This window comes from Erpetoichthys calabaricus, chromosome 7 (assembly GCF_900747795.2).
Source record: "Erpetoichthys calabaricus chromosome 7, fErpCal1.3, whole genome shotgun sequence".
Lineage (NCBI taxonomy): Eukaryota > Metazoa > Chordata > Cladistia > Polypteriformes > Polypteridae > Erpetoichthys > Erpetoichthys calabaricus.
The window spans coordinates 128058120-128083262 of record NC_041400.2 but is presented as its reverse complement, the minus strand read 5'-3'; the positions used below and the strand labels follow the sequence as shown (position 1 = coordinate 128083262).

The 25143-nt window shown below is 38.9% G+C and overlaps 1 protein-coding gene across 1 annotated transcript in view; it reads right to left on the bottom strand.

Moving 5' to 3' along the window:
- fancc (FA complementation group C) overlaps positions 1-25143 on the bottom strand; it is a 104714-nt gene that overhangs the window by 47249 nt on the left and 32322 nt on the right. Inside the window, exons 4-7 of the mRNA XM_028805343.2 lie at positions 18929-19042; positions 18439-18503; positions 11490-11654; positions 486-642 (exon numbers count right to left, since the gene is read on the bottom strand). Coding sequence (XP_028661176.1) covers positions 486-642; positions 11490-11654; positions 18439-18503; positions 18929-19042 — 501 coding nt within the window. The remainder of the gene's footprint in view (positions 1-485; positions 643-11489; positions 11655-18438; positions 18504-18928; positions 19043-25143) is intronic.

The following is a 25143-nucleotide window of genomic DNA, read 5'->3' as shown; positions in this document are numbered from 1 at the left end:
ATTCTTTAAAAAGAAACAAAAAAATTTTTGCACGTAATTAAACTTTTAGTTACAATGTGCAGATAAAACCACACAAATTAAATTAAAAACCGCACAATTATTAAAAATCAGTCTTTCTACTGAGTTTTCTTTCTACTGACATTTAAAAGTGTTTTCTAGTAATTATAAATACAACTCCTGACATTTCTGAAATAATCACAGTCCTGATTCAACTTCAGTAGTTGTCAGTCTTAACATATGTGCATTACAATTATTTTAAACATGATTTTTTCCATTCAGGAAAAAACTGTTAGCATGGATTTGTGTAATATTCTTAACAACACTGAAAATATCTCTTTAAATTTCAAATTTACCAGTTGAAAAAAGTGTAAGGAATTAGTTAACCAATACTAAGTAAAAAGCAAATGGCTGTTCCAATTTCTACAGATGGGAACTCATGTTGAGTTTGTACTATAAAATGCCTAGTTTACTACTTTCTACCTTACCAGCATGGAGTCTTTACATACTTTCTCCATCTCATGTGGATTAGAAAGCTGAGCTGAAATAAGCACTTCAATTAGATTTAATGCGGCTGATTCAAAGCAGGGAAAATACCGTAACCAGAGATTCATAATCACATTTTCTTCGAGAACAATTTTCTTCCTTAAACAGAAATACATAAACACATTAGAAACTAAACTTTCAATGAGCTAGACATATATTTCATGACATTACTCTTATTACTCATATCTAACAATATATAATATATAATATCTAACAATACAACCAATACAACTCGGAGTCCTGCCATGTGCAAAAGTTCGCTGATGACACTGCTATCGTGGGCTGCATCAGGAATGGGCTGGAGGAGGAGTATAGGGACCTAATCAATGACTTTGTTAAATGGTGCGACTCAAGCCACCTACACCTGAACACCAGCAAAACAAAGAGCTGGTGGTGGATTTTAGGAGGCCCAGACCCCTCATAGACCTAGTGATCATCAAAGGTGACTGTGTGCAGATGGTGCAGACTTATAAATATCTGGGAGTGCAGCTGGATGATAAATTAGACTGGACTGCCAATACTGATGCGCTGTGCAAGAAAGGACAGAGCCGGTTATACTACCTTAGAAGGCTGGCGTCCTTCAACATCTGCAATAAGATGCTGCAGATGTTCTATCAGACAGTTGTGGCGAGCGCCCTTTTCTACGCAGTTGTGTGCTGGGGAGGCAGCATTAAGAGGAAAGACGCCTCACGTCTGGACAAACTGGTGAGGAAGGCAAGCTCTATTGTTGGCATGGAGCTGGACAGTTTAACATCTGTGGCAGAGCAAAGGGCGCTCAGCAGGCTCCTATCAATTATGGAGAATCCACTGCATCCACTTAATAGTATCATCTCCAGACAGAAGAGCAGCTTCAGCGACAGACTGCTGTCACTGTCCTGCTCCACTGACAGATTGAAGAGATCGTTCCTCCCCCAAACTATGCGACTCTTTAATTCCATCCGGGGGGGGTAAACGTTAACATTTAACATTATACATAGTTATTGTCTGTTTTTCACCTGCATTATCATCATTCTTTAATTTAATATTATTTATTGTATCAGTATGCTGCTGCTGAAGAATGTGAATTTCCCATTGGGATTAATAAAGTATCTATCTATCTATCTATCTATCTAACAATCTATCTAACAATCTATCTAACAATCTATCTATCTATCTATCTATCTATCTATCTATCTATCTATCTATCTATCTATCTAACAATTGAATTGTTATAAAGAAATGACTCCTTCTAATACTTATATAGGTTATGCAAACATGACCCTTTAACCTTGGAAACTATGTAAAACACAGTGATTGATTAATTAATATATAAATAGTTTAATCACTTCTAAATATAGGCTGGTGTAAACCTTTAATTTTTTCATCAGGTATGCTGCTAGCCATATAACTAACATGTACTGTAGCTCCTCACTTCTTGATTTTTTGTGTCAATTCTGATGACCGACAACGAAAATAGAAAAAAACTATCTTTAAAGGAACTTGTCAAACAAGTCTTTGTCAGAACAATGGTTCTGGAAGTGTTATGGAGTGAGGGATACTTTGCCAAAGTTAAAGACATGGCAGATCATTTGTAGCCAACAGTCATTTCATAGTGTATAATCTGCTAGAATTGACACATTTATTTTATTACATGCATTTATGTGAAAAATACCACTAAAATCCAGTATTTCTGGATTTGCATTTTAAAATCCAATATTTCAGGTAGTGGTCCAAAGCATACCCTTGGCCTTGAAGATAGTATAATTGGGGATTAATAAAATGCACCAAATACCAAAAAAATACTTTTAGATTAATAACTGTGTTTCTGTTTAACTAATATAAAACAATAAATATACCTAAGCGACAAACAGAGGATTAAACTGAAAGGTCAGAACAGTGTCACATTTACTTTCCTCAGTGCTTCTTTTCTGTGATCATAACAGTGAAAAGGTTGAACTAGAAGTCTGGTGGCTAGGGAAAAGCCCAACTTTAATAAATCAACAAATGTACACAAACAGACATGCTGTAGACATAAACATAAATAAAACAAGAAACTAAAATGCTTTTGAAAGCTTAGTGAATTAAGGTGGTTCAACAAAATGATAAGGCTTTCATGGTGAGAGCAAACAGAAAACATACTGGAGCTGTAACATTGTATAAGTGCTAAATGTAATAATGTATATGAGAAATGTAAACGTCATATTGATCAGATATAATGAGCATCACTTTATAGACCACTTGACTTCATGTTTGTGGACCATACCTGAGAACTATTAACTTAGAGCATACACTGAAATTGAAGTTTAATTCCATGTTATAAAACACTGACAGCGTCAGGTGCCAAGCAAGAACTAGCTCTGAACAGGATACCAGTACAGCACAGGACACATAGATACATACAGTATTTAGTACATAAAGGAGGTAGTTTGAGAAATTAAGTTAATATTGCCTTGAGTGAAGTGCTGCTTGCCTTTAACAGGAGATTTCATTGGAATATGAAACTAATATTTATATACTATATATACACTGTAAGTGCCAGAGAGGAAGAACAAACATCCTGGTCGGGATAAAGTAAGGATTCATGCCTAGCCAGGAAGGCTATAATGGAAGGGGCAGGAGAATTGGCTTACTGGGAGTAGATCATTCCCCCCACAAGAAAGGTGGCAGTATCCCTCTGAGACAAACTCAATCAGGACACCCACAGTGTGGAATGGGAGTTGGAGTCCTGAAATGCAGCCCTGTTGGGGTCTTTGGGGACCACTAGTGGGAGCTGCCTGGGAGGACTGCCCTGGTATCTACACAACCTGGAAATGCTCTGGACGACCTGGACAGGAGACCAGAAGCAGTTCCAGGGTCTGGTTTAAAAGGAACCCACTATCTCACTTGAACTGAGTCAGAGTCAGGAGGCAATGGGTAAAACTCAATGGGAGGTAGAGAGGAGGAAGAGTTATGAGAATTGTTTGATTTATTGTATACTTGTGGTTTATTACTGGAGAGAGGATTGTGAAGAAGTGCCTGGAAATAATAAAAAGCCATTATTTTATCCTATGTGTGCTGTAGTATTGTGTCTTGGGTTTGGGGGCTCTCTCGCACCCTCTTGTGGTCACAACACATATATGTATATTGTATATAAATATCAATATTAATGTTGTATCAACTATATTGTATATTGAGTAATTTAGTTTGTTGGATGGTTAATAATCTTTTTTAAAAAATCTATACATCAAAAATTGATGTAACTAAATATTATAATGTACAAGATTTTCTCATTAAAAGGCTGTATTTTAAACTTTTCTTTAGTCCTGCTTTGTTTCTCAAAGCTTGCCAAAACAACCGCTGCCCACCGAACGTTAAGCCAGAAAGGAAAATGGACTTTATACAATATAACAGACAGGCATTTATCATATAAAAAAGGGTAAGGCTTAGCTTGCCAGTCCAAGTAAATTTACTTGCTTGTGTGTTATGTGTTGAGATCAGGGTAGTTTCAGTTTTTCACTGACTATTCAGCCTGTTTTGATATCCAAGTAACAGATATCATTTCCCAATCAATTACCTCATATCCAACCTCAGTCCTAACACTTTCTGAGAAAGGCCTAAATGAATGCTCTCTCTGTAACTGGTAGCCCAAGCTATTGGCAGATTGGTGTGTGTGTCTCCTTGTTAAGCAAAGAATTATTCTGCATTACAAGGCAGATAAGTCTGCACTTTTATTTATAGCTGTAGATTGAAATATGCATCTAGTCAACCTGTCCATCTTACAAATGCCTTCCCACCATCCCCTACCCCCATTGTGTGTTTCTTGAAGCTATAGAAGTCAAACCATACTTATAAGTTAAGGATATAATTTAACAACATTCACAAGCTGTGGGAAATTTTGGAGGTTTGTTGTCAATATAAACTTGGGAGCTTGTTGTATAACGAGTATATGGGGTGACATTTTTTCTTGAGAAAAGTGAAAAGTCCACCAGTGTATTTTTGTCCTGATTTATAGGTGAGAATACAAATATAAAAAGTTCTAAATCTGTTGTATCATTTAAACTAGGAGAAGGAAAAAGAAAGCAATAAATATCTAGAGCCAGCAGATATTCGCAGCTGGTATAACAAGTGGATAAAGCAGTACATTAAGTATCACACCATGACTATGTACAGTTCATGGTTCTTACCTTGTGGCATCAGGTGTGTTTTAGGTGAAAGCTGCAATCTTTGATGCTGCTGCAGAACTGTTGTGCAGCAATGGAATATTAAATTTATTAGTACAGGTAAAGTTAAATGCTCCCAAACTACTGACAATTCCTGCTGAGACCCAAATCTGTGTTTTGTTTGCCTTAATCTGATTAATCAAGTGACTCAATTACTCATGACACTGCAGTATATACTGTATTATAAATATAATAATATGTATACAGTAATCCCTCCTCCATCGCGGGGGTTGCGTTCCAGAGCGACCCGTGAAATAAGAAAATCTGCGAAGTAGAAACCATATGTTTATATGGTTATTTTTATATTGTCATGCTTGGGTCACAGATTTGCACAGAAACACAGGAGGTTGTAGAGAGACAGGAACGTTATTCAAACACTGCAAACAAACATTTGTCTCTTTTTCAAAAGTTTAAACTGTGCTCCATGACAAGCAAGAGATGACAGTTCTGTCTCACAATTAAAAGAATGCAAACATATCTTCCTTTTCAAAGGAGTGCGCGTCAGGAGCAGTGAATGTCAGAGAGAAGAACAAACAAATCAATAGGGCTGTTTGGCTTTTAAGTATGCGAAGCACCGCGGCACAAAGCTGTTGAAGGCGGCAGCTCACACCCCCTCCGTCAGGAGCAGGGAGAGAGGGAGAGAGAGAGAGAGAGAGAGAGAGAGAGAGAGAGAGACAGAGAAAAACAAACAGTGAAAAATCAATACGTGCCCTTTGAGCTTTTAAGTATGCGAAGCACCGTGCAGCATGTCGCTTCAGGAAGCAGCTGCACACAGAAGGTAGAAACGTGAAGATAATCTTTCAGCATTTTTAGACGAGCGTCCGTATCGTCTAGGTGTGCGAACAGCCCCCCTGCTCACACCCCCTACGTCAGGATCAGAGAAAGTCAGCGCAAGAGAGAGAAGAAAAGTAAGTTGGGTAGCTTCTCAGCCATCTGCCAATAGCGTCCCTTGTATGAAATCAACTGGGCAAACCAACTGAGGAAGCATGTACCAGAAATTAAAAGACCCATTGTCCTCAGAAATCCGCGAACCAGCAAAAAATCCGCGATATATATTTAAATATGCTTACATATAAAATCCGCGATAGAGTGAAGCCGCGAAAGGCGAAGCGCGATATAGCGAGGGATCACTGTATATATATATATATATATATATATATATATATATATATATATATACATATATAAAAATACATATTCATACACACACACTATATATATATATATTCACGGCATTCGTAGTCTGTGTCACAATCTGATTGTATGGGTGGTTACCTACCAGGTAACGCTTGTAGTTGGCCAGCAATCTGCTAACATCCGCCACGGTGCCCTCAGTTTGTGAGGAGCAGATCATAGAATGGTTGAAATAGTTTACTGTCAAATAAATGCAAAGAGTACGCGACACGTGTTTCGCCCTCATTCTGGGTTCATCAGGCGTACACACTCCACTGCACTCCCTCTCGGGAATCGAACCTCGGACGTCAGCGCCAGAGGCGATGCCCCTAATGTTGCGCCACGGCGTGTGGTTCGTTTATTAGACAGCATGTAGATCGGGGTAATTACATTCACGGCATATATATATATATATATATATATATATATATATATATATATATATATATATATATATATATATATACACACACACACATATACATTGTGGCGGACGGCCAGGTCCCATGCCCGGCAGGGACGCCCCTGCTGCTTATGTTCCAGGGGAGCAGCCATGGACAGCTCAGTACCTCCCCCGGGTCACTTGGTGGCAGCTTCCATGGGAGATGGAGTCCTCCACAGCCTGGTTGGGGCCCAGTGTGGCTGCTAAGGGAGGCTGTCTGGTTTCAACAGCCTGGCTGGACGAATCTTCAGCCCCACCCGGAAGTGCAATTAGGACCAGTGGGTCAAGCACCTGGAACACTTCCGGGTGGGCTATAAAAAGGGCCGGCCACCACCACTCGAGAAGCCAGGGTCGGGAGGAGGAGGAGGACTACGCTTGCGGAGGTTTGGTGGTAAAAGAAAGGTTGTTGCTGTGTTGGACTTGTGCTTTGTGGGACTGTGTATTGCCTGTGGGTCACAGGGAAGATGTGCACCCACGGGTGAAGAAAATAAAAAGTCTACTGTTTTCATACGGGCCTCTGTCTTTATCTGTGTCGGGTCAGGTGCCTATATATAGCTTCTTGTTACAACATTATATATATACATATATATATACAAATATTTATACTGTATGTACATACATACTCATATATTGCTGCTGAAATGTTTTGGAACACCTCAGTTTTTCTTCATATTTAATCAGTTGAAATTTAATGAATGACCTAAAATGGTGAAAAGTTAAGCAATAGACTTCCAGAGTTTAAATTTAAAGTTTAGGTTAGCAAAAACTAAAAAAAAGGAAATTTCAGAATATTACAAATCGGCCTTCTTTGGGGAATAACTAATAGGTTAAAACCTACAGAATTTCTGCAGCATTTAAAGTAAATTAAACCTTGAAAGTTGAAGCAAACAGTTTGCTCAGGTGTCTCAACTTCTATTGATTGCTTATCAACCATGTGTTTCTCTTAAAGCAGAGTTGGAACAGACTGAGTAACTACACCTTTTGAAGTATGTTGTAAATTCCAGTGACAATGGCAAGAAAATGGTAATTAACACATGAAATGACACAGAGCATAATTACCCTTAGAAGTGTAGGCCTTTCATTTAGAGCAGTGTTTCCCAACCTTTTTTCTCTCCCATACCCCTTGATTAGGCTTTTCATTTATGAGTAACCCCTCTCTTCATTACCCCCACCCATCCCTCAAAAAAGTTTGTTTTTCTTTAATTTCCTTAGGTTAGCTAAATAATCAAACGACTCAAATTAACCTAATGACATTTATAGGCTTTTATTTTTGATTTTACATTTCACAATTTATTTAAATTTTTTATAATTGGGTTTTATAATAACCTAGCCACAGGGGATGCACAAACCAGTGTGTTTCTTCGTGCCGGTCCCAAGCCCGGATAAATGGGGAGGGTTACGTCAGGAAGGGCATCCGGTGTCAAATTTAGCCAAATCTAAAGGATGGTCTTCAAAAAAAAAATTTTGAACTTCATGTCTCAATTCAAACAATCTTGTGAGTACTTTTCCTCGTGAAAGCCACCTCACTTCTGTGTGTAGTATGGAGGCTGTCCATCTCTTCACACAAAGCTTTGAATAGTCTGGAGTTTGTTGAATTGGCCTTAATACAATTAACAACTTTGGCAGATTGATTGTACATTTCCTTCAATGAATCTGGCAGGGGTTTAGACGCTAGGCTTTGTCTGTGAATACAGCAATGACAGCAATGACTCCAAGCTACATGAGGAGCGACTTCTTTGATGCAACCGCGTAAACCTGTATAACAGCTAGACATGGATTTTCCACCATCCATGCAAACACCACAGCAATTGGCCCAATCAATTTCTTTTTGACAGAAATAACACTGAATGACATTAAATATGTCCTCACCTTTACATCTTTCAGTGAGAGGATAGCAAAGTAAAAGATTTTCTTCCAGCATGTTATCATTTAAATATCTTGAAATAACAAGCAAAATTGACAGATTGGAAACATCAGTGCTTTCATCCACCTGTATTGAAAAGAAGGGACTCCTTTTTATTCTTTCAATTACTGTAGATTCAATGTCATCAGACATGTCCTTAATTTTACGAGAAACTGCATTGTTTGATAAGGGAAAATATTGGTAATTTTTCAGACATGGTCTTCACTGAACATACATTGAACAACATCTTTGATACAAGGAGCTATCATATTTTCAGTGATTGTATCATTTTTACCGCTTTTAGCAATACGGTAACTTTTTCTGTACGATGCTTTAACTGCATTCTCATTGACTTTGTTTGCAGATAAGAAACAAGAAGTTAGATTAGGGCCGTTTCATAGTCGCTGGAAAAAGCTAACATCTTTTTTGTTTATAAATTGGATGTTTTGTCACTAAATGGAGCATCAATAAAGATGATTTCATGCTACCATTAGACAATATCTCTCCAGAAACAACACAACAGAATATTTCTCTTCTTTAGTCAAGCACTGATGTTTTGAGTTTTTTAATAGTGTTAAATTTATCTCTTGCAAGAACAGGCCTATCAGTCGCTGCATCCTGGTCCCCTTGCACTTGTAAATTATCAGTGTGCTTCAAGGTACTTGCAGCTGCCGAATCAGCAGGTTGAATTTCAATGCTAACTGCAGCTCTCTTAAGAGTTCCTGTTTTCAACCACTTATCCATTTTGGGGCACAAAACAATATCAATCGAAAGTCACTCAAAACCATAAATAATTGCTAAACACTTCAAATTAAGCACTCATAAAAAAGGAACAATCTAGGCCTATTAATACACATTACTCACTTGACGGACAATCAAACATTAAAATGATGGAACGCTTCAATCAGTGACAGTTTTGGCGAAGAGGGGGAGGACAAATGTGCAATCTCGTGACATGACTAGTGGTGGGCGGGTCTAGTGACAATTTTCACACAAGTCTCTCTTTGTAAACCAAAAAAATATAACTTTGTTTTTGTGTTTTTATTTTAACTCCTTTTTTTGCTGTTTTATGCCATTACCAATATTATTTTTGCGTACTCCCAACCGGTCCACTGCATACCCATACCACATGTTGGGAACTACTGGTTTAGAGAATTTGCAAAAGAAAAAAAAAATCGAAGTGTCAGTAAGTACGGTGTCCTACATAATCCAAAGGCAACTGGAAACTGGTAGAAAGTCTGATAGGAAGATATCTGGCAGACCCAAAGTCACAGAGGGTCACCAGCTTGTGTGACAGGTGCCTCACAACATAACAGCTTCAAGCACAGCTCAGCTGTGATCAAAACAGCAGCTCAGGTTTAACAGGGTGAGTGGCAGTAAGAAAGCCATTCTTTAAAGCAGGGGTCCCCAACCCCCGGTCCGCGGCCCACTACCGGTCCGCAGCCATCTGACAGTCGGGCCGTGAGAGAACTGCCGGCAACGGTGACTCACTCAGACTTTTCAGAACGCTTGGCGGGCGGGGCTTTGCAGCGGTGCAGAGAGAGGAGAGAGACCGAGGTGAGAGACTATTACAACAAAGTATTTTTATGGTCCCGACAGTTTCCCCATATGACATGAGTCTATAGAAATCACGTTACTACGAAGTACATTCAACAGATGCTTTCATTACAACGAAGTGACCTTGAAATGCTTGAACGAATCATCCACAGAGCAGTTAGATCTGTGGTCGCAGCTCAGTTGTGCACGTTTGCACTACGATCCCCAAACAGAAACATTGTAAAAAAAATCACTTTCTTCGAACTTTCCTCGTACTGTTTTTTTTTTTTTTGCTGTTTTTGTTGTCTGTGGTTTTCATTGATTCCTTTTGCTTATTGCTTGTCAACATTTGAAAAACATCCATTGGAATTTAATTCATTGTCACCCTACTATAGAAACGGCAGACACGAAAAAATGATTGCAGTGTTAATGTTTGTGATGTGCAATCTGTTGGATTGGTAAATGTAAAGCATATGTCTTTGTTATATGCAAAAAAAGAAGAAAAATCTCAGATTGCAAACGTATGCGAACTGCTTAATAACTTTAATAATAATAGAAATGTTATGTAAATTGTGTATAAAACTGCCCCCGAACCGGTCCGTGGAAAAATTTGCATTTAATAAAGTGGTCCTTGCTGTCAAAAAGGTTGGGTACCACTGCTTTAAAGTACAAGATAGGAGCTTGAAATACCAGCTGTGGACTACTGCAGACTGTAAGAAAGTCTTATGAACCAATGAATCAAAATTTGAAATCTTTGGTTCATCACGCAGGGTGTTTGTATGCCATCGAGTTGGTGAGAGGATGGCTCTTTGGTGTGACACCAAATGTCAAACATGAAGAAGGAAGTGAATGGTCTTTTTTTTTTGATAGAGACAGAGTTGATGACTTGCACAGATTGACTGGCATTCTGAACCAAAAGGGTTACCAAAGTTTGGCCGTTGTATTAGTAAAAGGTGGCGCCTTTGATAAAACGGAAATCTGAAAAAAAGTTTGTACACTTAATGATTCCTTGACTTATTTTTTTATTTGCCATTGTTTATTTGTTCTATGCCTTGATTTCATGAAACATTAAGACTTTAAACTTTGTGCATTTCTATAAAGACTGAAAAAAAACTAAGGTGTTCTAAAACTTTTAATCAATAGTGCTCAAGTATGCTTTACTTTGGTAGATTTTTTCTTTGAAGAAATAATTATTTTGTGTTTTTGATGGAAATTGGTTTGCCATACCTAAAAACAACAGCTTTATGTATGGAAAGCCATACACAGAGCACATTAGATTTTATTACAATGTACATGCAGTGTATTTCTAATTCTAATACATTTATTAATAATTGTTAAATTATCAATTCTAAATCTTTTCTGCATTTATTAAAATTGTTATCAATACTGTTACATCTATCTGAATGACTAACAAGATATTATTTTTATATTTCTACACGATTTTACCTAATATGATTTTCACTCAAAATAAATTTTCACACAAGATCCTACTTGTCAGATGATCAATGAGAAAATAAATGTCATTCAGAAAAACAAATTATGTTACTTTATCTTGGTAATCATTTCAAAACTAACATTTTATTATTTTTATTATATAATTTAATTTGTGGTCTCTAACAAAAAATAAAAAAAATCACATGAAGAAAACTACCTTCAGTCATAATATAACACAATATAATGTAATAAAATATAATATGATTCAAAATGTTCTTACTGTAATAAGGCCTTGTTAATGGACTCAAATAAATCAGTATTCAGCATCTCTTCAGAATCAGATTTAGAGTGCAAAAGCAGGGCACTGATTAAGGGAATGGCATCAGAACAAGTAACAAGAGGTATACAAAGAGTAGATAAACTGTTCAGCCTTTCAGGAGTTAACCTGGAAAAGAATGGTTTAGTGAAATTGCACAAATCCTTTGAGATAACTTAGGTATTTTTATAAAATAGACATGTGCTGTTAGTAAAAACACATTTTTCAATTAAATGCATTTTAACTGAGAAATATTTCATGAATAACTGCAGTTACTCCAGAATGAAATGTACATAACATAAGCAAAGTGATAGAAACAATAAATAGTATACACAATTTCTGCAGTTCTTTACCTGAAAGTAACAGTGGTTGTTGATCGCACACTAAACAGCTGCACACTGTTATTGTCTTAAGAGTTAAAAACTTCTGGGTAGGAAAGCAATGACAAGTATTATTAGAAAAAGGATAAGTCTTCATCACTTCATTTCTGTATACTGATGAGTAAATCATGTGGAGTTTACATTGCCATGAGTTAGGTGAAATCCTGTAAATGTTTGGTAACTTTGCCGAACTCAGCAAAATGTACTGAAATCAGTAGTGTAGGAGAAACTGAACTAGTTTTAAGTAGATTATAATGGTGCAATGGACTTTATCTTTGAGGCAGCAATGATTGTCCTTGTGCCACTCTGATTCAAACAACAAAAGTCACAGACTGAACGATATCCACAAACAAAATACAACAATTGGCTATAAATAAGTAATAAGAACAAAAAAAGTACTCTTTGAATCTGATCTATCTGTTCAGATGTGTCACACTTTTTTCTTCCATCAAGAAGACAGAAACACCAATAGTAATAAATCTTTCATCATTATTATTTTCTCATAGGGTCTAATGTGTTTTCTGAATCAGGAAAGAGGCAGGGGGTCTCCTTTAAGGCTTGTTTTGACTTGTAGTTGCGCCACATGGCTAATTACACATGCATCGGCTGGCTTATGAAAACAGCTCTGTGGCATGTCTGATCAGTGTTATATATTCAGTGGCAGCACTCAATGTTCTCATTACGGTCAGGTAATACACCCTTAAAATGAAAATACTGATTTTTTTAATGCATGCAGGATGCAATTCTAGATGGGTTACAGAATGGGCATTGACATCATGTATGTGCAAGAGCAAATTGGGCAGTGAGTTGGAGTACGCTTACAGTACACGATGGAAAGTTTTCCATATGCCTGTTACAGCTCTGTTAGGTCACACTGGCCTCGCAAAGCATCATGCGGAGCCAAGGAAAAAAAATGTCCATTTAAGCCAGCTACATGTCAAATTTCCTGCTAAATTGTTCAGCAAACAAGGTCACTGGTAACTACAGCATATTCGCTGCAAAAAATGCTTTGACAAATTTCACCCGTCAACACTACTTGTATATTGGGAATGAATAGTGCTTTTCACAGTTTGTTAAATGATGCTTATAATATTTCATTTGTGTGATGAATTTAGGTTTATTTGAATAAGATACATCTTTATATGAACAAATTGTATAAAGTGCATTGTAAATTTCATAGAGGAAATTTAGTATTTTTTTTATTGCGTGTATGTAAACAGGAGTTTAACAGGCAATTTCTTGTTTGAACAGAAGATTTGTTCAGCGAACACATGACAATGATCTCATGGGGATGAATAAGTGTTTTTCAGATATAACAGAATATTGGAATATATGCAAATAGATTGAAGGACTGAAATACTAATATCACTGTATACTCTTTAAGCACAGATAAACTAACCAGTGTGTGTATGCTTATATAAGAAGAGATTAAATAAGCACCGGGGATCTTGTTGTCAACATATTATATAACTTCAATGACAAGCAAGACGACCATTCAAATTATCAGTTGCCCAATTTCAGATGATGCAGTTATTGCTAAATTCTTGTACAGTGGAACCTCGAGATACGATCACCTCTGTATACGAGAAATTCAAAATACGAGGAAAGTATGAGCGAAAAATTCAGATCTAAATACGAGCATTGGCTCGCGTAATGAGCCACGAGCCAGGCTGTGGGTATAGCTCGCGGCTTAGCAAGGGGGCGTGGTAGCAGTTGCAAGCCGCGATCTGCGGTGTCTGCGTTTCTCACTTAAGTGCACAGGTGGGAAACTGCCCACATCCATGATTGTTCCTGTGGCTGATGGGCTGCAGCTGCCATGTCCTCCCCGCATATATAGAGAAGCGCGAGCCGGTTAAGGGGGAGAAAAAGTAAAAGAAAAGAAAGGAGAGGAAGAGAGAGAGAGAGAGAGAGAGAGGGGGCAGGCAGGCGGGCGGGCGAGTGAGTGCAGGCTCGTGTGTAGCTGAACAGTGAGCTGAACAGGCGAGCCAAACAGCTGAAGCAGGACGGTGTAGAGAAGGTCAGCTGCATTAAGAGTGTCTCGCCTGTTGCAGAGCCCGCAGGTGAGACGCTAACAGAGAAGAAGCACCGGGGATTGTCATCTGTTTTTTAAAGACGGCATCCTTTTGACGTTTTAACCTCGTGTTAAAGGATTGTTATTCTTGTGTATTTTAAACCTCCACTTCACAACTGTTTTAAGGATTATTTATTTAAAGATTTATTGAATGCTCTACTGCACTTTGGACACCTGTTTTGATTCTTTTAATAATCAGTTATATTATTTACCAGTGTTATTTATTAAAGGTAGACTACAGTATATATAATTTATCAGTGTTATTTGTTAGGAAAATTGATTTTTATGTTAATATATTTGGGGTGCAGAACGGATTAACTGGATTTCCATTATTTTCAATGGGGAAGTTTGTTCTAGATACGAGAAATTCGCCATACAAGCTCAGTTCTGGAACGAATTAAACTTGTATCTAGAGGTTCCACTGTATAATCAGTCACCAAGGCACTCTATAAAGAAGAGCATTTGGAAGCACCTCTTCAACATCTTTGTCAGGCTGGCCATCTGCAAAACCATCTCAATGTAAACAATCACCTCAAATGGCCTAAGAGAAAAAAAAGACAGTGCAGTGTCTTGCACTCAAACGAAATATATGATTCAAAGCTTGATATATGTACTTTGGTTTGAATAATTCAGGGTGTATGTTTTCTTCTATTTTAACTTGTAGTGTTTGATATGCATGGTTTCTCTGCAAATAAACATACACTTAGATTGAAACAATGATTTGGTATTATCTCACTGGAACTACTTTGTGTTTACTGTGACACTAGTAGTCACCGATGGGTTAGAGGCTCTACAGAATGAAATTAGATACTTAACCAGGTCATAAAAGGTAAAAAAATAATAAAGAGAGCACTGTTCAAGTAAGTGCAAAATTCATTTAAGACAGCCATCACCAAACTGGTGGGGGCCAGTCCTTGCAGATAGGAAAACTGAGAGCAATATTGGTCTCAGTCATTATTAAGATATTCAGAGCTTAAGTCTTTGCAGTGAGGGAGCTAAGAGCAAGATTGGTCTCTGCTATTGCTAAGAACTTCAGAGGTATGTATTGGGGTGTGCACTAGTGAAACATAGTTAACTAGCCAACCCACGGCGTAGCATACGCCGCATAATCACGCTGCTTTTTTAATGATTTTTAAGCACAGGGAAAAATATGAACATTTGAAAAATCCGTAACTTAATAAACCACCAAGAAAAGTAACATTGCAACAATGCACGCTACGAACCAACATACAATCATCGTTCAGTACGCACTGCCTACTCATGTGCACGCCCCCAACGCTTTTGTCTCTGCCACAGTCCACATGCACCTCTGAGCCACGTTGTCTTTTCATTGTTCTTTGCGGTTCCGGCTGCTTTTCTATATATAATCCACCAAGTCACCCGACCATGGTAGTAGCGGGGTGGGGGGGTGTGTACAAAGGGCAGGGACGTAATCAGTGCGAGCGTATGACCCGCACTTACTGGGAATTCCTCGTTTGTGGGGGAACAATTGCAAGCCCCAGTCTCCATCACGAATGGGGTTCAACGGCTTACCCACGCCTGTCGATGCCGGGTAGACACACGTTGATCCATTCAGTGTAGCACGCATGCAGTACTGGGCATCCAAGGGCATCACAGACCTGTTAATGCTCAATCTCATGTGGCTGAAAGCCACTTGTCCCTCTAAGAAGTTGGACGCCGACCAGTTGGCGATCGCGTAACTATTAAGCAGTAGGGAGTCTCATTCGTTTTTGGAATTAACCAGACAAATCGCTCCACCAACTAAGAGCGGCCATGCACCTCCACCCAGAGAATCGAGAAAGAGCTATCAATCTGTCAATCCTCTCCGTGTCCGGGCCAGGTGAGGTTTCCCGTGTTGAGTCAAATTAAGCAAAATTTGTGTGTGGTGAGTTGTTGCGTCCGGGCACATGAGCAGGCACTGTGAATGCCTTGAGAGCGTGGGTGGACGCGTGCCGGGGAATAATGAGTATCTATATATCTTCTTAGATATAGAAAGCATCTGATGCGGTGTTTGGTGAATTGTTGCACTTTGTGAGTTAGCAGTTGTGATGGTTTTACACTCCAGTACATTGCGGTGAACGCTGGTAACAGTCAGGCGGGCGGGCGGGCAGGCAGGCGTTCTTGTCCCATGCTCTTAGAGTTGGTGGGCGTGTCTCTGTATCGGTTCGAGTTGTTGGGGGGTGCTCTGTCGTTTGTATCCCATGGTCGGACGACTTGGTGGATTATATACAGAAATGCAGCCGAAACCAAAAAGAATAATGAAAACTCAACGTGGCTCAGTGGTGCATGTGTACTGTAGCAGAGACGAAAGCGAGTTGGTGAGTTGTTGCGTCCGGGCACATGAGCAGGCACTGTGAATGCCTTGAGAGCGTGGGTGGACGCGTACTCAAGTTGGTGGGCATGAGTTGGTGGGCTTGGCTTTGTGAATTGACTGACATGGCTATTTTTTGCGTATCCCATGGTTGTCTTCCGGCAGTGTGAATGCCTCGAGAGACATGGTGTCCTTGTTTGGTGAATTGTTGCAGTTTGTGAGTTAAAAGCCATGATGGTTTTAAACGTTTGGTGAGTTGTTGCAGTTTGTGAGTTAAAAGCTGCGATGGTTTTACACGCTGGTAACAGTCAGGCAGGCGTTCTCATCCTATGAATTTAGAGTTGGTGGGCATGGCTCTGTGAGTTGTCGGCGTATCCCATCGTCTTAGCGTTGGTGGATGGGTCTCTTTGAGTTGGCGGGTGTGGCTATATAGTGCGTATCCCATGGTTGTCTTGCCTGTTCTGTCGTCTTAGTGAATTATTTATATAGATTTTGTAGACAAACGTTTTCCGTGTTCCTGCAGGACCACCTAAGAAGAAGTATGTTTGTCACGGAATCGAATCGCTGTATGCAGCGTGTAAAACAGTTTGCGATGGAGGACGCGGTCGTGCGCCGTAACCGAAAGGAATAATGAAAAGTCAACGTGGCTCTGAGGTGCATGTGGACAAACGTTTTCCGTGTTCCTGCAGGACCATCTAAGAAGAAGCATATTTGTCGCAGAAGCGAATCTCTGTATGCAGTGTGTAAAACAGTTTGCGATGGAGGACGCGGTTGTGTGTCGTAACCGGAAGGAATAATGAAAAGTCAACGTGGCTCTGAGGTGCATGTGGACCATAGCAGAGATGAACCCGACTGACGCAGTGATTATGTCTTGATGAGTGAACACTTCCTGAAAGACACAGTTGTCCAAATAGGGTGGGTGTGAGGATACGACTGTAGGTGAATGAAAAGATGGAACTCTGGAGAGGGCAACATACCATTGTCCGTGACTGACAATTGGAGGACCGCTGTCGCACGCTCATTCAGCGATTCACATCCGCGACAAACTGTTTTACACGCTGCATACAGCAATTCACATACGCGACAAACATGCCTCTTCTTAGATGGTCCTGCCGCGTCCACCCTTGTTCTTGAAGCATACACACCGCCTGGTCATGTGCCCGCTCGCAAGAGCAACTCACGGAGACCCGCCCACCAACTCTAAGACCACGGCGTGTAAAACAGTTTGCGATGGTGGACGCAGTCGTGCGTCATAACTGAAAAGAATAATGAAAAGTCAACGTGGCTCAGAGGTGCATGTGGAGTGTAGCAGAGACAAACGCGAATGATGCCCTGTTTTGTGAGTTGCTGCGTCCGAGTTGGTGGGCGTGGCTCTGCGAGAGGTCATCATATCCAATGACGGCGTGTTTTGTGAGTTGCTGCGTCCGAGTTGGTGGGCATGGCCCTGCAAGTTGTCGTCGTATCCAATGGTCTTAGAGTTGGTGGGCGTGGCTCCGTCCTGCATGCTTCATGGGTGTCTTGCTTGTGCTGGCGGCTGCTTAGTGAATTATATATATAGATAAGCTAGGGACAGTATTTAGGAATTTCTGTTATTAATGTTGTCCAACAATAAAAAAAAAAAAGATTTTTTGGAGGCTAAATTACCTCTCGTGGACACTTTTGTAATTAAACACTTTCCCACAATGGTGCATATCTGAGCCACATAAACAATTGTTAGGAGCTTTTGTACTCTGTGCTGCCAAGGCAGGCTCTATCCCATAAAACTACAGAATATATCAATTGGGCTTGTAAATAGATGGATGGATGGATGACTTTCAAAACTATGTGTAATTTATCCAAATCGTGTTGATTGTGTGCTCTTCATGGCATATCGGCATAAGGTTGAAATCTTGACACAAAAGCTGTTTTTTAACCTTTAGAATAAGCATATACTCCATTGAATCACTTATTTCTAGGAGTTTAAAACCTGATACATAAAGCAGTTTAGTTGCAGTTTTAAAGGTAATTATGCTCCTTATAATATTAGAAGGTTAGAAAATTTTACTCACTAACTTGGTTGTAACGAGCAAGAATTGAATTTCATAAGATAATTTGTTCTAGGAAGTTTAATAATTATGTAATTTTTCAGTATTCTAAGCATTTAATACATACCATACAGGAATAAAGGGTTCAGTACAGTTGCCTCTGTTAAGTTCTTTCACTAATGAAGAAACAACCTGAGAAAATTGATATGATTACAACAAATTAAATGCACTAGGAAAGCTTTACACTAATTTCCTATACTACTAGGCTTGTATATTTTCATTTAATTAACAGATACATTTTTTTCCAAGTCATTTATATTATTTTAACAAGAAAAAACATTTTCTAATCAAGAAATTTTTTTCCTTTTGAGATATTACAGTTATAGAAAAAGTTATGCACAGGTAACCAGTATTCCAGTTCCTCATTTTTAATCAACAAAGTTTCAAAAGCTTCCAAAATATATTATTATTTCTGAAATTAAAACAAAGATGGTCTTGACATTGGTATTCACTGTTCATTAAACTAACCAAAAGCTTAATCAATATTACTATCAATGCAAAACTCTGTACTTAATTTTAGATATACTACTGGTGATCACCAAATAGCAAATCCTTACATGTTTAAGATAACTTGAGTAATACTCGTCAGGTGTGTATCCTAGGAGACGAATAAAAGAGTCCAAAGAATAGCTGTAATCCCCAGGACCAGAAACCAAATGTTGTAACAAACTCTAAAATGAATTAAAAAAAAGAATGTCAGATACAACATCTTACAGAAATCTTACAGAGTTTGATTCTAGAGTATGACATGAAAAGCTTTGCACAACTGGATTTGGGGATTTTCTGACAAAATGTCTATGCTCTGTCAGGTTGGATGGAGACTGTCATTGGACTGCTATTTTCTGATCCAGAGATTCTCGATTGGGCTCAAGTCCGGGCTCTAGCTGGGCTGTGTTGTCTTTGCTTCGTACTTAAGATAATTGTCCTGTTGGAAGATGAACCCTGTAGACCACCTGGGCGCATACAGCTGCCTTAATCCAACACAGACAGGCAGACACAAGTTCCAGTCCAGCACACACGCTTTACTTACAGCAGGGCAGCGTTTTTTTTCTGCTCCCCACAGCACAGCACCCTTCTTCTCTCTTCTTTCTCTTCCTCTCCTTGTCTTTCCCCTCCACTCCTCCAGGCGAGTTTCATCCATCTCCTCCCAACTCTGCCTCCTTTTATGATGGCCCTGGAAGTGCTCCAGGTGGCTCATTAATCGGACCTGGAATCACTCCCAGATGTGGTGACAGCCCAATGTAGGGTTCTGCAGCTCCCCCTGGTGGCCCCCATTAAACCCAACAGGGCTCCGCCAAACTCCAACTTCCAGCATACCCCGTGCTGCCCTCTAGCGTCCCAGGGAAGGTATTGCCCTGCCAATACTCTCTCCCCAGGTCCTTCCATGCAGTTGGTGTCCTGGCCAGATAATGGCCGTGGCCACCCATCACAGCCCTCAGCACAATCTGAGGTCCAGAGAGCTCTGGAGCAGACTTTCTTTAAAATCCTCAGAGAAAAAATGTCAAAACTGCTTAATTTTTTTTTTCAACAAGAAAAAAAATGTTTCTACATTTAAATATCGAAATATCAACATATTGTAAATACAGTTGGAAAGATATATCTAGTGTTCAACTGCTTTATTGATGCAGATTTAGTACACATCCTTCATGTGACATGCTTTAAAAACTATCATCAATGCACAGCCCGATGCTGCAATTGAGACATCCGAAGCTTGTTTCTTTGCTCACTTTTCTTATATTTTTCTGTTGCTTGAGAATGAGGGGGTAGAGGTAGGAGCCTGATCCACATGAGCAACAAACCTCTTGTGTTATTGTAGGCAACCACAATGCAAAGCTTAGCTACTTCCACATTTCCCCTGACACAAATGACAGTTGCTGCATTGGGGTGCTAACGTCTATCTACATGATTACAATCATTTTGCCTTTTTGCCAAGCACCTACAGTTCTGGCACCATGGTGAACTTTCAGATGACCGAATTCACGAGGCATGTCATCTTGGTTCAATTGTACAATGCTGTATGCATCGGTTTCACTGTCTGTGTTAATGTCTGATGATCAATTCACATTTTCATTACTATCGCTTAATTCAACTAATGGGTCAGTTTCAGTTTGTTCTACATCTGGCTTTACAGCTTCTCATTTACATGCCACTTGGTTTTGGAAGAAGGCGCTACCCCACTAATGAATATGGATAAGTTACAATAGAGTGGCAAAATGCATATAAATATTTATGATTTTTTTCAGTATGACATTATTTTATCCAGTAGATGGCACAATATGGTCCCAAGAGTTATTCAGGGTTAACACTGTAAAACAAATCATTATATTTCATCCTGAATCTGACTTGGGTTTTACCATAATTACATAGAATTCCAATCGTGACTTATGCATTGGGTTAACAACAAGAAGGTTAAAAATATATCTTTTCTTTGCTCCATTCAGCTTTCCCTCAAACCCGGTTAGTCTCTCATTCGCTAACATTAGAAAAGAACACCACAGCATGATGCTGCCACCACCAGGTCACACAGAATGGTATTGAGCAGATGATGAGCAGTATCTGGTTTCCTCCAGATGTGACACTTAGAATTGAAGTCAAACAGTTTAATCTTCGTTTCATCAGCCCAAAGAATTTTGTTTTTCACCGCATGAGTCTTTTAGGTGCTTTTTTATATAAACTCTAAGCAGGCTTTAATGAGTCATCTGGCCACTCTGCCTTAAAGCCCCGATTAATAGAGTGTTGTAGTGGTGGTTGTCCTTCTGGAAGTTTCTCCCAACCCCATACAGGTTCTCTGGAGCTTAACCATGGTGACCACTGGGTTCTTGGTCACTTCTCTTACAAAGGCCTATCTCCCTCATTTGCTCAGTTTGGCTGAGCAATTAGCTCTAGAAACAGTTGTGGTTGTTCCAAATTTATTCAATTTAAGAAATATAGAGGCCACTGTGTTCTTGGGACTGTGTTTCAATGCTGCAAAAATTTTTTTAGCCTCCCCCAAATCTGTGCCTCAACAGAATCCTATCCCTCGTGATGTCACAATGCCAGAATTTTTATATTCGATACCAATAACAGTGAAATGTCGTGATACTCAATACCTTTTTGATACCATAGAAAAAGCAGAAATCCTATTCAACTGCCTTTTATTAAAAGTACCTGCATTATTCAAGTTTTTTTCTGTAATCTATACTAATAAAAGGCAAAGCCCTCACTGACTGACTCACTCATCACTAATTCTCCAACTTCCCGTGTAGGTAGAAGGCTGAAATTTAGCAGGCTCATTCCTTACAGCTTACTTACAAAAATTAGGCAGGTTTCATTTCGAAATTCTACGCGTAATGGTCATAACTGGAACCTGTTTTTTGTCCATATACTCTAATGGAGGAGGCGGAGTCACGTATCGCGTCATCACGCCTCCTACATAATCACGTGAACTAAAAACAAGGAAGAGATTTACAGCACGAGTCAAACGCGGGAACGAAGGTAAATAACGTTAATTTTTGAGTGTCTTTTAATACTGTGTAAGCATACATATTAACACATGTGCAATTAAACGTGTGCATTTACGGGGTGATTTCTCAGGCTTAAAAGCTTGCCTTTTATCAAACGCGGGAACAAAGGTAAATAACGTTAATTGTTGAGTGTCTTTTAAAACTGTGTAAGTATACATATTAACACATGTGCAATTAAACGTGTGCATTTACGGGGTGATTTCTCAGGCTTAAAAGCTCGCCTTTTATTAAAGAGGTAAATGCAAACTGTTTTCATTCTGAAGGGCACAAACCACGTTAGATTTCATGCTCAAGAGTAAACTCAGCACACAGCTTGGTCATATTACAACCGGTTCATTTTCCTCAGTTTAAAAAGGTTTACTTTTCTTCTTAATAAAATTTTTAAAGCAGAACTTCGCCGCTGCGAAGCGCGGGTATTTTGATATATATCAAAATATATCGCGTCATCACGCCTCCCACGTAAGCACGTGAACTGACCCGCTGCCGTTTACAATGCCATATTCGCGAGATACAAGTTTAATGAGACGACACGAGGTATGGACATCGCAACATCACACAAGACAGCGGCTCATGTGAAGTGACTAAACGCAGCAGGAGTGATCACTTCGATGAATCAAACCTGTTCAAAAAACACATTACACAATTGATAAGGTACGAAAACAATATGAAACCGATTGTGGATTTTCGTACAGCCACTGAAACTTTGTGACGGCACGAGACATCAGGTCACGTGTCTGCAAAAGAACGTCATTGAGGCAACTATTTTTACTGGCGGTGGCTCAGGTGAGAGAGTTTTTATTCCTCGCATCCCCGTTATACCCTCTGATCTCCCATTTCAATTCAAACGCCTCCAATTTCCACTAAGGCTCTGCTTTGCAATGACAATTAATAAGTCTCAGGGACAGACCCTACAAAAGGTTGGCATTGATTTGAGGCAAGACTGATTTTCACATAGCAAACTGTACGTTGCATGCTCAAGAGTAAGCTCAGACCACAGCTTGGTCATATTACAACCAGAGGGGCGAACTGACAACTTGTTATACAAAGAGATCCTTAACAAATAATTATTGATTAATTTTCCCTCAATTTAAAAAGGTTTACTTTTCTTCTTAATAAAATTTTTAAAGCAGTACTTCGCCGCTGCAAAGCGGGGGTATTTTGATATATATATGTAGATATGTGTGTATATATATATATATATATATATATATATATATATATATATATATATATGTAGATATGTGTATATATATATATATATATATCTATATATATATGTAGATATGTGCATATATATATATATATATATATATATATATATATGTATATATGTAGATATATATATATATATATACTAGCAAAATACCCGCGCTTCGCAGCGGAGAAGTAGTGTGTTAAAGAGGTTATGAAAAAAAAAGGAAACATTTTAAAAATAATGTAACATGATTGTCAATGTAATTGTGTTGTCATTGTTATGAGTGTTGCTGTGTTTTATATATATAAAATACACACACACACACATATAAACATATATATACATATACATATACACATATATATACATATCTACATATATATATATATATATATATATATATATATACATATACACATCCACATATCAACATATATATATATACACATATATACACACACACACGCTTTATGGGTGATGATTGTTTTACTCTTTTTATCTTTATTTTATTTTATTGTAGAATCAACTCCTATCTGCGCACAGCAGGGCAGCCGTGGGCGGATGCGTATGGTGTATTCACTCCATGTTATCGTGCATTGCGCTGTCAGTGGTATTTTGATAAAAGAATTTGAACAACATATAAGAAGCGTATAAATTATTAAACAGTAAAACATTAACATTTAAGAAGTAAAGTTACATTAAGTACTACTGCAGTGCCTTCGGGTATACCTCATTTTTTGTTTGCCCATTACATGCTTAAATGTATACATTTTTTGGTGCACCTACCGGAGAACACGCGACATATAACCGAGCGTGGGAGAAGCATGGATTTTAAACACGCGTTGAGTTCATCTGCTGGTCTCCCTCGTGGAATAACTGGTAATGTTTGACTAAAATGTACAGCGAGTAAAACGACATTACCTCCTATTTTTTTTTTACGATCTCTGAGATCTTGCTTTTTTCGGTTCAAGGCTTCATAAGCTCTTTTATGTTGTATGGTGTACTTATCCCAAACCATCATCTTTGAATGTTGCAAGACTTTCGCCTTGTATGTAGATCGGGGTAATTACATTCATTGCATTCCTAGTCTGAATCACAATCTGATTGTATGGGTGGTTACCTGGCACTGTAGGGTTGCCACCCGTCCTTTAAAATACGGAATCGTGCCGCGTTTGAGAATGAAATTGCGCGTCCCGTTTTGAATCAATACTGGACGGGATTTATCCCGTATTTTTTTTATCATTTTTTTTTAAAGCAGCGTGTCATGCAAATCATCCCACACGCATTTTATGAAGATGCCTCCTTTCCTACTTTTGATTGGGTAATACTTGATGTCATCGTTAGTTTGATTGGTGTTTTTAACTGTCCAGTGAGGAGGGCGTGTCATTTAAGTACAGTCTGCAAAGTGTTGGCACTGAGATGTGGCGTCAGCGCCATAGTTGAAGCCCCTAACGTTGCGGTCAGCAAGTCGGCTAACATCCGCCATGTGCCGTCTTTCAGTTGTGAGAAGCAGATCATAGAATGGTTGAAACTGTTGCCCCTAACGTTGCGCCACGGCGTGTGGTTCGTTTATACCTCGTGTCTTCTCATTAAACTTTTATCTCGCGAATATGTTATTGCAATCCGCAGCGGGAGCGTTTCTATAAACTTAATTTAAACTTACGTTTTACACCGTGCTTTGTTTCCCTTATGAACATGCTTGTATGCTTCACTCGCTCCGTTCTCAATTGTTTAATTAATTTTTTGCTGTTCGCTGTTTCCGGCTCTTCCTCCATTTCCCCCTACTTCGTTCTTTTATCTCGCGAATATGTTATTGCAATCCTTAACGGGAGCGTTTCAATAAACTGATTGAAAATAGTTTTGCATGAACCTTTTTAGTAAAAGGCGAGCTTTTAAGCCTGAGAAATCACCCCGTAAATGCACACGTTTAATTGCACATGTGTTAATATGTATGGTTACACAGTATTAAAAGACAGTGAACAACGTCAGTTACCTTTGTTCCCGCGTTTGATAAAAGGTGAGCTTTTAAGCCTGAGAAATCACCCCGTAAATGCACACATTTAATTGCACGTGT